This window comes from Calidris pugnax, unplaced genomic scaffold (assembly GCF_001431845.1).
Source record: "Calidris pugnax isolate Ruff unplaced genomic scaffold, ASM143184v1 scaffold219, whole genome shotgun sequence".
NCBI classification, from domain to species: domain Eukaryota; kingdom Metazoa; phylum Chordata; class Aves; order Charadriiformes; family Scolopacidae; genus Calidris; species Calidris pugnax.
Genome location: NW_015094507.1, coordinates 18,306,521 through 18,323,522, shown reverse-complemented (window position 1 = coordinate 18,323,522; position 17,002 = coordinate 18,306,521). Strand labels below are relative to the sequence as shown.

The following is a 17,002-nucleotide window of genomic DNA, read 5'->3' as shown; positions in this document are numbered from 1 at the left end:
GGGGGGGGGGGGGAAAGAAAAAAAAAGAATGTCAGGATCCTCCTTTCAGTGGGTACTTTACTAAGGGCTTTTACTTTACTTAGGGCTAAGCCAGCTGGGAGGAGCATGTGTTGCTAAGTTCACCCCCATGAGGTATCAGTGCAGAAGTACATTAAAAGTCTAGAATAAAAAAAAAAAAGTGTTAAGTGCGTACGTTTCATGACCTTCAAACATCTCCTCTGGTGCTCTCAAACTCAATGAGCACAGCAAAACGGTACCTGAATTCTCACCAACACCCCTACTAGATCTTTAGTAAAATGCAAACAGAAATGAATCCAACATTTTCAGAGAAGCCAGAAAAGCTGTATCTATAGCACACCTACTAAAACACCCAGAAGCTCTAATTCTGTAGGAGCGTACATGTCTTTCAGAAGCAATACAACATATGTGCATGCATTTACACTTACATCTGATTTTTAGCCGCTTGTCTCTGAGCTTTCCGTTCTTTCCTTTTTTGATCTGGTGGCTTAGCAAAAACAATTTCAATGTTTTCTCCCTCTAAATCTTTGCCATTCATTTCTTCCATTGCCTGAAGGAATTAACCAGACTTTAAATATACTTCTAAGCATATCTGAAGTTATTAATTTTATTCTATCTTTTAGAGCACACATTTTAAAATTTGTTATCCAGAGCTAAAGTAACAATATAAAGCTAAATATTTTTTTTCAAATAAGCAGACAGCATTCTATCAGGGGTTCCAGAGATACGCATTTCCTCTTAACTTGGCTCTCAAACCCAGGACTGCACGTATCGGTTTAGAAATCTTCCACTCAAAACTGTAAATAGGCTTCAATCTTTGCAAGCTGTTTCAATTAATGAAGTGATGGAACTGTCCTCTGAAAGTACAGATTTTGCAATAAGGCAATAAATTTCTATTGTCAGCACACGTGCAAACTCTACTAAGGCTAAAGATCAGTATATGTTTTTACTCCTTTATTTTCCCTGTAATTAACGTTAACTTTCTTTTTAAGTCAGAAGACAAAAATTATAATTTAACAGTCTTGCTCTGACCACAAAAAAAATCCCCAAAACAAACTGCCAACAAAAAACCCACCAACACACACATGTACAATTCCCATGAGGTACAGTAATTGCTACAAGTTAAATTCAAGCAGGGGAATCCTGGGTAGTCTATCACTTTTAGGGACTCTACATAGCTGAGCCTTGATGGCTTGATATCCTATGAAAAGACTCTTTTCATCATTTTCCTAAGCATCTGCTTTAAGTCATCTGGATGTGGATGAAAAACTGAATCCCCTTGTACCCCACATCCTCCCACAGAACATAAAATAAAATTAAAAAAAAATAGTAACACTATAGGCAGGAGAGGAATTACATTTTCCCTTCCTATCAACAGATGACATGAGAAAAAACACTGAGACCAGGCTAGCAAAAGCCAGGAATGACAATTACTCAATTGTCCAGCACCTCTCATCAGAAGAAAAGGTGCTTATCCCACACCATGAAAAAGTAGTAATTCTGTACCTGGAAAATAAGATTACCTAAGTTTTTATCACCTGCCCCAGAGAAACTGCTTTAGATTCTACCAATAATTTGGAAAGAAAAGGCATTCAAATTCTGGCATTAATACTGAAACTGAATTCAAATTGGTTTCAAATGACAACACGTACGATTATCTTACACACTCATCAGCAGAATTACTTAGGATAGGTGTATTTAAGATCCACTTTTCAAGCTTGCAACTGCATCTTCCTAGAAGACGCCCAGACAGGACAAAGTTATCAGTGACAGTGTGTTACTGCTTCTCTAGACAGAGCTCTTCCTCAAGTTAAAAGAAGTACACAGCTTCTAAATGTTATCTGTAGTCACTACTTACAGGTACAGTTACAGTCCTCTTCACTTACCTTTACAGCACCATCCCGTTCATCAAAATGAATGAAAGCATAGTCTTTTAGCTTCTTCACTCGCTCTAGCTTTCCAAACTGACTGAAGGCCTTTTCTAGTATCTCCTCCGTTACGGTATTGGCAAGATTGCGTACAAACAAAACTTTTACCTAAAAAAAAAATTAAATATTTAAAAAAAAAAAATTAGGACTTAGAAGTATGATCTAATTCCAAAACACAAGGTGAAGTTTTGCAAGTCACTGCTATGGCCAGTACTGAAAATGTCATTATATTTTAAATACAAATACATGAATATGTATATTTATATATTCATACAGCATGAGCTGGCTCCAAAATTCCCTGATAGAAAATATTAAATCTGTTAATCTGTTTTCAAGCACAATTGCACAGTATTAGTATCCTGAAAGTCAATTCAATTTGTGTTAATGTTTAGAAGAATCCTAGCAGCAGTAATTTTCAACTCAGAACACTTTCAAACTTGAAAGAAGGCAACCAGCATTGGTTACACGCAAAACAATTAACTTATCAAAACATTTCATTGTTTAGACAGGTTTTTGCTCAGGTATTTGCAGAACAGTCATCACTATAATATCTAGGTCAGAGGTGACAGGCCTGCAGCTCTCAAGCTGCTTAACTCGTGGCTCCCATGCTGCAGCTACACCAAATATGTGAAATGAAATATTCACATATGAGATACCTCTCATCAGGACTGTGCCTGCCTGAGGAGCACTCAGTGACCTGAATCCACAGCTGAAAGAGAGAACGCAGACAGAAGGGAACACCAAGGCTGACACTGCCGAGTCACCCTTGGACTTTCTCACAAGCCTAACTGTGTCCTTCCCTTGAAGGGAAGGGAACAGTCACCTCCAAATAACTCTGAATGTCTGTTCCCTTCCCAAGCTCTCTATTGCATGCAATAAATATGGCTCTTAAGCTACACAAAGAGCGCCAGCAGCTTTTCAGATCAGGGAGGCTGGTTATCTTTATCAAGTATTGAGATATGCCCTATTAACTGCCTGATAACAACTAATCATCAATATAAAGTTTCATCAACCACCGACTCCTTACGATCAAAGAAAATAAAGAGCAGTCTGCCAAAGGCTTAAACCAGACTCTTATTTAATATAGCAGACAACGTACACTGGACACCAGGAATCACAGATGTTGGTGACCCGTGAGTCACTAGAGTAAGACTTGTCCTTGTGTCCACACTGAAGTTGCACAAAATGACTGTACATGAGCGTATCTGCATGATGTCATCTGTGAGTTCTCACAATTTACAAGCCTCTGACTTGTTGGGGAGTTCCTTCCCCATGCTGCCACCGTGCCCTGACACTTCTGTCACCTCCTACTGCCAAAGAATGCTCACAGCCTTACCTTCCTTCAATGCAGCTCACGCCAGCTGCAAAGACCTGCAACTTCTGCTCACATCCCCTCTGCTACCAGTGGTTTCAAACTACCTGATAACAAGAAGTCAGTGAACATTGGACATGGCAACACCGACTTTCTGCTCCTAACCCTTAAGGTTAACACAAATAACACAGGGTGTGAAGGAGCCAAAGAAAGCATGCTTCAATTTGTGAAGCGGTGCTATACTCTCTACTCCCACCACACATGGGACCTCAATAAACCCAGACAGCCTTTTTATAAGAACTACTATGTATTTTAAGTTACAAATCAACAGGAACAGACTTCCATGAATGCTTGCTAGTCAAACTAGGATGGGATGCAGACTTTGGAAGAAGAGATGCTACAGAGCATACATCTGACCCAGGGTATCAACTCTATATTTTCTGGCAATAGTTACTCTTGCTGATTCTCGGGAAACTATAGAAGTCCTAGCCAGCTCCATGAGGAAAGCTCCTGTGTTAAGCTACATGTCTTGATGCTAAGAGCAACCCTTATTTCGTGTAACCCGTATGTAATAACCATTTTTAGTTAACTGTTCAAATTGCTACCATAACCTTATTCCATAAAAATGAATTACAGAAGTTTTGTGGTGTAATCAATGGTTTTAAAAAATGGTAACTTTCAAACAAACATTCCATATTATTGTACTTCAGGAAAGGATGAAAACTAGAATCTCATGAGGAACCCTAATAGCCCGCCCTAAATCCACAATGACTGACAGTGTCAGACACGATTAAAAATTTCAAAAATCATCACTTTTTTGTTACAAGATGCACCAAACAACACAACAATCTTTTTTTGTAGAAATAAAAAGCAACTAATTTAAGTTTTTTGCAGTGTAGACAAATCCATTAATCTGTAACAGTTAAAATTTTAACACCTTTGGTCACATTACAGGTTAAAAGCGTAGCTGAACCACTCAAAGATGTCAAAGCTAGGTTGAGAGAAGATGAACGCATCTCTACTTCATTCAAGCTATCTAAAGAGGGAAGAAAAAAGAAAAGGGAAGTCCCCTTTATTAAGTCCCATAGATTATAACACCAAGGATCCATAAATACACACCTGACAAGCAATATACCCAGCAGTATTTTGCCATAAAGGCAGGACCTGCTTTTTAAAACTGCTTAAGATTAGACTACCCCCAACACTTCTGGGATCTGCCTGTTTTCCTCCTCTTACCTACAGCACAAACACTTCAGGCTTCATCACCGCATTCTCCAAAGATTACTAGCCCTGTCTCCTGTCCTGTAATCTACAGGGCAGCCACAAGCCTAAGACTGACTTTAGCTGCTTAACCTGCCACTCCAGAACATCCCCTGTAGCCTCAGCCATAAATATAAGGTAACAGAAATCAAGTAAAACATCAAGAAATTTATCTGTGCTACACGTATAAGAGGCATCAAAGTAACACTTCAGAGAAATAAAGCCATGAACGCAGGTACTGGAAGTTGGAAAAAAGTTCACTTTGGACCAGAACTCAATGACTTAACCAATTATACTCTGATCTGTCAGTACAAGCACTAATCTCCTGTAGCACATATGTCTAGCTTTAGACTCCAGCTTTCTACCTCATCGCACTCAAGGTACTTCATACTTAAGGTAACAGCCCATCTAAAATTTAAATATGCATCCATACAGTACTCTCCTCAATATTTCAGCCAAAGTCTGGAGGAGAAAGGAAAAGAGGCTCAAGTAAGCATCTCAGAAATTTACATTAGCAGGTGTCCATATATTGATGAAATGCTATGCTGCTTCTGCAAGGTATTCAGAACAACCCTGTCCACCTTCTGGCTACAAAGGTGAATTCATCTTCCCCATAGTTTGCTTTTATGGACTTGCTTTTCTAGCAATCTTGACAAAAAAAACCACTGGATCAGATGATTATTCTGATAAAAGCAATCACGCCTCCTACTCAAGAGTGTTTTCTCCAGAGCCTTCTACCACAGGAATGTGTAAGACACCAAGGGTCAGTAGCTCTCCCCTTGCTCCCTACCGGCAGCACTCAGAAGCAACAACAGCCAAGCTGCAGCTCACATCTGGGAGGTTACTGACTGCCCCAGCAGCTCAGCTGCTCCTTCTCTTAGGAAAAAGACAACAATAAACAACAGAAAGTAAATCTAACACCTCCAGAAATGCCAGATGTGGCCAGAGTTTCTCCAAATGGGTAAGTGGGCAAGAAACACTGGAGTAGAGACTTTCCTTGTTGCAAAAATAAGCTAAGGTACACACCCGGAGAGAAGGGTCAGACACTAAACACTTGTCTCAGTTTCTGCCTTCAACACAAGCTACATGTTCTCTACTTTTTCAGTTCTCATTCAAATAGTTTCACTTTTCCATACATCTTCAACCTTTTCTGCACTTTTTTCATACTTATATTTCTTTCATGTCCCATTTAAAATAAAAAACAACACAAAGCATTAGTGCATTCAAAACCCTGTATATTAAATGGGGCAAACCACTACCAAGTGCTATCTTTGTTCGCCTTTCACTCCCCACATCTGTAAATTTCCCTAGGAAAAACACCTGATTATGTCCCCCTATCACTTCCTGCTCATCTAATTCAATCATGTCAGAAGTTCCTGCTAATTTATTTCAACACTGGATTTCAAGCTGGATTAGTTCTCTTCTCTTTTGAGCCAAGAAACCAAATTAGGTATATAGGCTGCCGTATTTACGAAGTGCCACCTTCAACAAATTTTATCTACAAGACTCTTCCCCGCTGCTGAAAGTCTATGATGCTGGGCAAGAAAAATAAAGTCTGCAGATAGGGCAGTCCAAAAGCTTCTGTAAAAAGCAGCTTTTTCCCTAAAATGAGCCCCCACCCCAGCCCTTTTCCCTTATGGCTCACCAAAGAGGAGATCCCAGCCAAGCTATCTTACTAGGTCCACCAAAGTAGGACTCCAGCAAGTGACGTGTCTCAGATGAGAGTAAAAGCACAGATGAAAAGCAAGCAAAGAGAAAGAGATAAGGATACGGGCTAGCTAGGATTTTCCATAAAACAACTCAGCTACACAACATAACTGAAAGACAAGTTTGGGCATTATCTGATGGGGGAAAGAAAATAAATAAATCAGGTAATTCATTTCTGGCAAAGTACCACACATACATAAAACAACTGCTACAATGCACTTCAAAATGTCAACAGTTCAGACTTCGGTTTCACTGAAATATTCAAAATCCACAATATTATTAGTCTTAATATTTGAAGGAATTAACCCACCCCAAATTAAAAACACAGAGTTCTAAATACAAAGTCATTGCCTAACTTCTCAGAAGTAACTGCTAAAGGCAACTTTGAAAATACATTTGTGTGTCTTACTGACATGTTCCAGTTCTGAAGTGATTAATGTACAGTTCCAGGGTTAAAAATAATTAAGACTTGCTCTGTAATCATATCTAGGTTTCTGTCCCTCCAAATACTAAGTTAGAAAACTATTTTAACTTTTGGAGTCACCACCACCACCACTTCCAGATGAGAAACTAAGTACATCAGGCCTAGATGTCATTTTGGCAAGAATGATGTTTAATATTCAGCCTTGGGAACACAAAATAACATCAGCCAATAAAGGTTTTTTCTAGAGCGTATTCATATTTTTATCGTATCACAGCATCTCCATAAAGAAGTACTTACTTTTGAACAAGGCACTTTAAAATGTATTAAGGTTCCTTTATAGCTTTATTACCTTTGCCATGACTTCAGGATCTGGATCTTCTATAGGGTCAGCCCATTCAACTGTAACAACATTTCCCCAGACTTTCACTTTGCCGCTCATTAACCTACGTCTGGCCTGAGCAGCAGTTTTGTGATCTTCATATTCAAGGAAACAGAAACCCCGGTTCTTTTTCTTGTCATCAGGCTGATGATACAATATGACATCTGTAAGACCCTCTGAAATTAAGCAAAATATTTATTTGTTATGGCATCAATACAGGAATTTCTATTATAAAACAGGGAACATCTGGTAAGTACACAAGTGGTTCCAAAAAAAAAAAAAAAGCATGAACATATCAGACTTCTGAGACCAGGTATGTATTAGAATTTCTCACCTTCAAGACCAAGATTTTCAAAAGAAAGATGTTAAGACTATCCTGACCTATGTTTCTTTTATTAAGTGAAGAAAGCTCAGTAGCTACGGAAGAGTTTTCCTCTAACTGAATGGAGAAGAGGTAGGGGCAGCCAGAAGTTGTGCTTTGTCAGCTCTCCTCTCAAACCCTAAGTCACACCACTAATCAGTAGGTATTTTTCCATGGATGTCTAAACAAGAAGAGGTCACGCTTGCACTGATTATAAAATATCTGAAGAGTTTCAGTGTTGCTCCAAGGAACCTAAAATATATCATTCAGTAAGAAAGCCAGCCATCAAATGTCACCTTTGCCAGTTTACATGCCGTCATCAAGAGCTCCTTATCAAATCACTAAGAATTCTGAAGCACAAAAACTAGTTACATTCTGCAGCCTGCTTCAGTTTTGTCTCAAGTAGTTTTAAAACACCCATTAGGATCGAAATAATTAGACCATCTATTTGTTTGAATGTTTTTTTCTAAACATACTTATTTTCTAGCTAAAACTTGGAACCATACATCTAGTCTAATCACAAATTTGTTATGTCACAAATGCTGAGGGCTGAAATGAGTTAAAAAAAACCACATAAAAGTCAGGAGAAATGCTAAGTGGTCATGATTTGGATTCATCATCACTCAGCCATAAGGCAAAAGATAGTGAAGAGGGTTCATCACTGATCATATTTGACATCTCTCCAGCTCTACAAAACAGTTATTGACTTACCTGTTACTTTGCTAAATTCTTCAACAATCTGCTCCTTGGTTTTACTCTTAGGAATAGACCCAACAAAAAGCCTATTATTGGCAACAGAGATGCATACACCAATGTGTTTTCCAGAACGAATTTCATGGTTGTTGTACTGAAAGAAAAATAATTGAACGATCATCAGTTACAGATAATCTTTGCTCCCCTTCAACAGCAGCATACCAAATTATTTTACTTCTGCAGACATAGCATGTAGTAGTATATTAAATTCTTTGCAGCTTAACACATTATTATGATGCATATTCAACTGTTCTTAAGTATACCCATGTTCTCCAAGATATCTCAATTTCAGCCAACAATTATCCTTCCTTTCTTGTTCAAGCTTCTCTCTTAATCCATGTTTCTTTAGAGAGCTTTTCACATAGAACCATGAAAGGTTAAATCAGACGTCCAAATCATCAAGGTCAAGGTTTCTCCCTTGACAACAGTGCAGAAAAAAAAATAAAAAAAAATCTTTTAAGTTCCTCTATAGATTGCATCCATGAATTCTTGTGTATAATCCAAGACAGGAATTACAATTGAAGTCAGATTCTCTTCTAAAGTTCCATAGCTAACAAAAGAAAGAGAGCCACAATTCGGTCTTCTCCACAAAATGTGCAAGAGCAATTGGCAAATACTTTCCAAAGCACACAGATTACATGTGGAAAGATAGTAAACAGCAAGAAGAACCTTCTACTGATTTGAAAACCTAAGACTTCTGTTCAAATCCTTCTCCCATAACAGATTGTTTAGAAGACACCCTGAACAAGTCAGCAGTTTAAGGAAAAAAAAAAAAGAAGTATTACTGTAGACATCTGTTGACAAAAACTGCCTTTCATTGAGATGCAGACACAGACATGCATCATCCAAATAAGCAGCAGGGAGGTCAACTGGTGGTACATCAACCCCTTTCCAACTGGAAGCCCTGCAACAGACAGTTCTTTAGCTAGGAAAACGTATTTTGTGGTTAACATCTTATTGACAAGTAGCAGGACAGCTTTTTAAAATTTAATCTAGCTATTTATTCTATGAGTTATTTTGTGTTTGGTGGTAAACCTTCCTGCATAAGCAAGTTCTCCCACACTCCTCCTTGCTTTGTGCACCAATATCAACAATTTTAGTGAATGAAGATGTTTGTTTATTTATTTTGTGCAAACTAAAAATACATCACTGAAAATTTTCAAAGCTACACGATTGTACCAGAAGTGACCTAAAAGGAGAACTGTACACATGAAAAGGATCTGGAGTGGCACCTTCCCAACTAAATACGTCTCAAAACATAGTAGGATACAGTAAGAGACTTTTGTCTCCAGATCTGGTGCCCATGTGGCAAAGAAACAGTTGATTTGAAATAGGAAACAGCTGCATAGGAAGACTGTGTGTACATATATATTATACTTATGATCACTAATAAACAGACTTACACATATTAATGAAGAGACTGATTACAGTAACTCAAAAAAATCCTTTGAAGAAATACCTTTTAAAAAGCTATCAGTATCTTATTTTGAAAACAAGACACAAACTGACTGACTCTTCGTTAACTGAAGTGTATATTAGGAAACGAGGAGGCATTTTTTACTGAGAGGGTAGTCAAACACTGGAACAAGCTTCCTAGAGGGATGGTCAACGTCCCAAGCCTGTCTGTGTTTAAGAGGCATTTGGACAATGCCCTTAATAATGCTTTAACTTTTGGTCAGCCCTGAGTGATGACCCAGTTGGACCAGATGACTGTTGCAGGTCCCTTCCAACTGAATATTCTTCTCTATATGGATAACAAGATATTATCCAGCTGTTCCTGTTGAAGTCTAAGGCCAAAGTTTTGGTGTTAAACATTTAATCCAAAAAATCTCACACAACTCACAGCAATAAAATAGTATTTCATAACTTAAGAAAAAAAAAAATTAAAACATTCTACCATATTGCAATTCCACATTGACTAGTTCCTAGTATTTTTTTCTATACTACAATACATTAACTGCTACTTTTCATTGTATGTTTCTCTTAATACAGAGAAAACAGTCCTGAATTAGGTGCTTCTGAATATAAAGTCAGTGGGTTTTAGGTAAATAGTTTGTATACCATCTGTAAACTTAGATTAGACACGAACAGGCCCTAACCATGATCTGGGTAAAGTGCCAAAACAGTCAGGCTACCAAATTAGCTATGTCAGCATCCTGCTTCCCCCTTCTGTCACCACTGAATCAATGCCCGAAGTTAGTAACAGGGATATTACTACCCTCTACACACTATAATAGATCAAAAATACTCCATATGCTACTACAGTTTCCAGTAAAGTTTTCCTACAAGCTTCACCTCACAAGCACTTATCCTGTACATGTCTACAGTAACCTTAATCCCTCAGATTTCAGTTTTTGCAAAGACTTCTAACAACTTCACATGAAACAGGAGGGATAACTGAACACGTATGCAAAAGAACGTAACTGGAGTTATAATTCTTAACTCAAACAGTATGAAACAGAAGGTAAACAAATATGTTAACAGGAAAAAAATGCCCAAGGTTTCAAAAAAAACTACAAAAAAAAAATCAGACTTCTGATAGTCAGCGCTTATGAGAACAACATTTGAAATTACATTTCTATTTAACCAGAGAGGATCACCCACACTGGATTAAACACCGGACATAAAATTAACTACTGTTCATATCTGTAAGTATTCTCAGTCTCAGGCCGTAGCATCACTCCATTTTTGTCTCTAGAACAGCCCCCAAGGTATTTCAAACACAATTTAGGGAATTCTTGCTTTTTAAAGTGGCTAAAAATGCACATGCATAATTAAAATCAAGGCTTCAACCTTTTAAATTGCAAGAATTCTTCTGATTAATGAATAGGTTAAGTCAATATTAAGTTTATCCAAAAATTTTAGTTCAGCTTTACATTAAGTTATTAGAAAGACTGTGGATGATCCGACAGCCAGGCAAGTATGAACTGTATGCAAAATATGTTACACCAACTGCAGGAGCCTGAAGACAGGTCAGTTTATTCTCTCCTGCAGTTTGAGTATTGACAAAACCTCGTAGCTGTCTTTTATTACTCAGAACCTACAGGCAATGCAGAGATTTTTTTTATTCTCATTTTTGCTATACTTCACAGAGTCCTGAATGGAGAAAGAAAAAAAAGCCTCTGGGAAGAAGATGGGAAATGATAAAAGAACCCCTATCCTAGGGAATCCAGAAAACTGGGAAATAAGTTGTATACACATCAGGAGATTACTGATAGTATCAAAAAGACCACCACCTGTTAAAATACTAGGATATTAAAATGGGTAGGACCAAGGGTTCAGCATTTAGATCTAAGAGGTCTTTCAGCAGCCTCACCACCATGCATGTGGAACTAATACAAGAAATAGAGCCAAGATTTTCCACTGAGCTATACAGCCGTATTTTCCTCGTAGCCCTGCAAATCATTCCTAGACAACTTGGGAAACTTGTACAACACTAAACCAGCCAGGCAACTACGGCTGAAACTATTCAAAAGCTGACAAATGCCACAGGATCCAATTCAAAACTGACCCTGCCCTCAAAGAGGTTAGCATTAGGGCTGAATAACAGCCCCATCAACCTCAACACTCTTCAACTATTACACTCAGTGGATATTCAACCAAAAACCAGAACACAATGTTTTTTTTCCGGCATATCAAAGATCTGATACGAAGGGACACACAGTACCTCCTTGCCTTGTATCCTTTAATGGAAGACTGAGGTTAGGATCTGATGTTATTTTTACGAAAACATAACCTGAATGACTTTTCAGAGCGTGTTGCCTTTAAGCAAAATCCAGCTAAGTGAAGAAAAATTCCTTTTTGTTTGTTTACTAGGTGCCTCTGAGCACGTATTTGATTTGATTCACTGTTTTGCTAAGTCATGTGCATAACTCTTGAGAGTTCACACACAATATAAATAGCTTGGTTGACAGTGAAAGTACAAAGAGATATACGCAGTTATCCTCAGAATATCTGGATTGCACGGAGGAACACCAACCGTTCGCATTTAAAAACCTTAACAGCATATACCAGGTGTTTTTGTACTTCCACTTTTGTAGACATTTCCATACTTTTCCAAAACACATTCCTGTCTTCAGCGTGATTTTTCTTCGCTAACTCACTCACATTACTAACATGCCAATGGGGTACCTTAATGGTTTAACATGTCCTTTATTACAGAACAGAGATTTTAACCCTATTATATTAACACGGTATCAGTACACCTCTGAATGAGTATGGTTAGCACTCTTGAGGGATAATATCTACACAATGATCTCGACCATATCAATGTAGTAGCAACCAGCTCAGAAAATCCAAATTCAACTTAACTGGGAAAACAAAGGAACAGTGCAAGGATCAGGGCAGCATTTCTTTCCCTCCTCTTTTTTAATGATGGATTCCTCATGCATAAAACCTGGAAAGCTTATTAAGAGTAGCCATTTCTTCTGTCAAACTACCTCTCACCTCTGTGTAAAACAGAAGGAATCTTTTTTAACCTGGCAGGATTTACAACTTTTTGCTGCCAGTTGCAGCAAACAGAACAGATCTTAAGGCTCAAGAGTGATCATTTCTCATCTGAAGTATCTTATGAAATTCTGTGACTTGAGAAGCATTTTTCCAGCACGAGGCCCCCTGCTGGTGCAGAAACAAATCAGAAATCACAGACAACCTGACCAACACTTCCCTTCTACCACAGCAACCCAAACACCACTTCTCTGCAAAACTCATCCAGATAGCTCAGAAGTCACTATTGCTAATACAACTTTTGTTAATAACACATACTCATCTAACTGGACCGAACAATAGTCCATTTTTTAGCCCATCACTAATACAGCCAGAAAAAAAGGTTATACATAATACAGAAATACTTAAAAAAACCTGGTGGACATTTATGAAACAACCTAACAATGACAGTTTCATCTTAAGCAGTTGTCCTGATCTCAATGCTTATAAGCTAGAGAGTGTTCTTCAAAAAAATAAATATCCAAGTAAGAAAACTTACCAGTTTAACAGCTTCCTGAGCTGCCTCTTTAGTACAAAAAGTGACAAAAGCATATCCTCTATTTAGACCTGTTAGTGGATCCATCATTAAGCGGAGATCCCATATAGGACCAGCTTTCTCAAATAATGGAACAAGTTCATCTTCAAACAAGTCTCTTGGAATCTTGCCCACGAATATCTGCAAGAGGCATACAGAGTGTTGTTTATAAAAAAATACTCCAAACGATCAAGAACATATCTACACCAACGTCTTCTTACCTCTGTACCAACAGAAGGTTGTTGTCCTGAATATACAGACTCTGGAGGGGGACCACCATACTTTCTCTGTCCAGTAGTCACATCAAGAGTGTAGCCGGTTCTCTCCAAGAGTGCCTTCAAGAAAGAAACTTAAAATTTTAAAACCATGTAGAAATTGAGCTAGTTCAGATGCATTTCATTCACAGACACACATAATACCTCTCGAACTGTATTGCTTTGAAACTCCCACCTACTGCTACTACTTCAACAAAAAACTTGCAAAATAATTATTAGAACTATCAGGTAAAGAAACAATCAGAAAATTAGAGATTCACATAGTTTTCCCCAATTCCTTCATTTTCAAACCAAAAAAAAAAAAAAGGCCAAGTAATAGAATAGCAAGCTTCCCTTTAATTAGAAAGATCTTAGTCTGAGCCACTTCTTGTTTTGGCATGTCCAATCCTGCAAACATTTATGCATAGGAGTTCCCGTCACTTAATGAGATTACTCATAAGTGTGAAGTTAAAGAACACATGTTGAAGTGCTTACACCCCCGGAACACCACACTGACTGCTTTAGGTATCCCACCACTGCAGCAGTAGTACTACTTGCTTTCTCCTATCCTTCCCCCTCAAATTTCTTGTGGGCACGTTCAGCATCCCAGCACAACCAATCAGTTACAGACACACTACCAATTTAAAACATTAGATGAAATTCAGTATGCAAACATATAATGAAAAACTCCTCTGAAATTAGTCTTTCTTAATATTTTTGTACGAACACAGATCAACCCTACACACAAAGAAACAGCGTATTAAACAAGCCTGATTATAATCAAGGCTTAGTAATTTCACAACTGGAAAACTGCAAAATTATTTTAAATGCTATAGCCATCAGCAGTAAAAGCTATGCTACTTTTAGTTAACCAAGTCTTCACACTGTTGTTTTTTTATGTGGTAGTAACAAAAACTGTATCAGGTTTTTGAATTTATAATTAATGGTATCCCAGTCTCAAAGTCAGGAGAAAAAAGATTTTCTAGTTTCACAAGCTACACAGTTATTTGCAATACATTAACACATTCATTTTGCAGTTTACACATGAAAGTTAAAGATGAAAGATTCCCTCACTTTTAAAGACATCAACTAAGCATGTTTAGATGGTTTTCCTTTCCTTAAGCTTTGGTCACACTGCTTGTCACAGAATTTTAAATCATAGTATGCCTAACTCTGGAGACAGGAGTTTCTTGCTAGCTCAGTCCAAGAAATAACGTGCCCATTACCAAGACAGTTTGGGGTACAGTTTACGAGAACAGTGACTATGCCATAGAAGTGGCCTAAATCCTAAATCCATTACAAACTGTCTTTTCAGACACAGTTGGTAACTCCTCCCTATTGTGGAGTTGCTTTAAACCTGAAGGAAAAAATAAAAGAAACAACACCAGCCACCAGTAGCTGAAGTTACACATTCTGAACCCCAAGATCTATGCTGACAAGTTTTTAAAAACTTTTTAACTGTGAAATAAATAGAACTGTCCCAACTAGACATAAAGCAAACTGTGAATTCTTTTTCGCTTTTATATACGTTTAGTTCCAGTAACTAACAGTCTATTAGTTTCTTCTTGATGAGGATGAAGTGTAAGATAAAAAAATGCAAGTGACAGTAACGACAAATAACCTAAACTAGCCTTTTTAAGAAAAACAGAGTTCCAAAAAGAATCAAGGTATCTGTCACAACAGCTTTGAAAACCCACAGACAGACCGCATAACTTTCATCTTTTAGGCACTTACCTTAATTTTTGCCTCATCTGGTCCTTTGCTAGAATCTGCCACCTTGGTCCCCTGTTTTTCCCTCTGCCTGTATGTCTTCATGACTCCACATAAAAAGGCACTTTTGTTCTGCAAAAGATATAGTCATCTTCAGTTTTGAAGACATGACGAGCCAGAACCTGATTTCACCTTGAACTAACACAGCATCCGTTCTACACATCACATATGGACCACTGAAAAGACTTAAGCAAACCTCTTGCCAGTCAACTAGCAGTTTATCTGTCAACAATTATATTCTAAATTGCTTAACATTACCTGAACATGTGAGAGATCACTGTCTTTAAACTGCTGAAGGACTGCCAATGCACCTTCTTCATTAAATTCCTTTAAAGCTTCAATAGCTCTTTCATCTAGATCACTATGTGCAACTAGCCCTAGAGAAAAGAAAAAAATTACTGATTATATTTGGGCAGCAATCTTTATTTAACCACATTTAACACATCTAACACATTTCAGTGACCCTTAAATCAATCACTGATTAATGTAAGTTACTATACCTAAGACATCATTCAGTCCTCTTAAAGTTATGTATTTAGCCTTTTTTTCCACCAAAAAGTGTCAAAAAAAAAGGTTAAGATTCAGAGTAACAGTTACTACATCTATAAATTTGCTTGACTTCTATGAAATCCAGATATTACATGGGCCAAGTAGATTTTCAATATCCTGAAGCTGTATTCAGAAGGATCTATCAAAACATGAGTTACCTTACCTAGCGATGGTACCTTGGTACGTTTTAAGAAAACTATAAAGCCAAATAAACTGCAGCACTAAAACTGACCACCACAATCCAAAAAACAAGCTTAAAAAAATGCTAGCTGTTACCATGTCTGAGGAAAACAAACAATAACCTTTGCATCCATGAGCCCAAATACTATGTCATGAAGTACTATTTACATGAGAAGAGGAATACCAAGGTTTCAGCTACTTCCAGTCACCTACAACTACTATAAGAAATGCACAAAGAGCACATCACCTACTCCTCCTAAAAAAAAAAAAATCATCTGTTGCCTATTCCAGCTGTTGCTACGGTCACCTGCATACTTTTCCTCCTTCCCACCCCTCAGCCCAAGTAACCTGGCCCAAAACTTTTGTCTGAAAAATACTATGACAAATTAAAGCACTGAATGGAAAACAGCCATAATTTTTGGTAAGACTGCAGTTCCCATACTTTTGGAAACCACAAAAAGTTGCTATTTTAGCCCAAAGACAGCAGAATCCAATAAAATATTGTTAAGTGTGGTTTTGCAAGTTTTACATCTTACCTGCAACGTAAATTTCATCTAGTTTTTCAGCAACTTTCTGTGGTAAACCAGCATCAAGCAATGTCTGGAAATGCTCAGAATGGGTAACTGCAGCAGATGTGTCCATGGGCTCTTCAGTACCATTCCCATTAACATGTTCAGTAGCCATGTTTCCAGATATCTGTTCAAATGCAACAAGCATCACAATTAAACTAAAAATATCTTCAAGAACAATTCAAATGACAATACATGCAATAGACTGTCCTATTCTTGGGGGGAAAAAAAAGAAAAGAAAAAAACAAAACACCACAATACCGTTGACCACTTCCCTGTTACTTTGTAGTTTTGGAAGACGCACAAAATTCCTCAAAAGAAGCACTAACACAAAGGAAAGCCCTAACACCAGTGCCTAGCGGGGGTGGGGTAGCTTTCACTGCAGGTTTTACACAACCCAGCCAGACACTCTGACTCACCTCCCTCTCTCTGTCTCTCTAACACACTCCCTAAGAGGCTCTGAACAAGTTAGAAACGGGAGCAAGAAGCCAATGGCGGGGGTGGGGGGGGAAGAGCGA

General features: G+C 37.9%; 1 protein-coding gene across 5 annotated transcripts in view; it reads right to left on the bottom strand.

Moving 5' to 3' along the window:
- Window positions 1–16,930, bottom strand: part of SYNCRIP (synaptotagmin binding, cytoplasmic RNA interacting protein) — a 25,611-nt gene extending 8,681 nt beyond the window's left edge. For 2 of the 5 annotated variants that reach the window (XM_014964589.1, XM_014964590.1), the window contains exons 1-9: window positions 16,452–16,929; window positions 15,445–15,563; window positions 15,151–15,258; window positions 13,384–13,497; window positions 13,127–13,303; window positions 8,101–8,236; window positions 6,999–7,204; window positions 1,905–2,054; window positions 447–568 (exon numbers count right to left, since the gene is read on the bottom strand). In XM_014964589.1, coding sequence (XP_014820075.1) covers window positions 447–568; window positions 1,905–2,054; window positions 6,999–7,204; window positions 8,101–8,236; window positions 13,127–13,303; window positions 13,384–13,497; window positions 15,151–15,258; window positions 15,445–15,563; window positions 16,452–16,632 — 1,313 coding nt within the window. In that variant the 5' untranslated portion in view covers window positions 16,633–16,929. Of the gene's footprint in view, window positions 1–446; window positions 569–1,904; window positions 2,055–6,998; window positions 7,205–8,100; window positions 8,237–13,126; window positions 13,304–13,383; window positions 13,498–15,150; window positions 15,259–15,444; window positions 15,564–16,451 lie in introns of all 5 variants that reach the window. The other 3 variants (XM_014964588.1, XM_014964592.1, XM_014964591.1) reach the window with 3 other exon arrangements.
- Window positions 16,931–17,002: the final 72 nt, after the last annotated feature.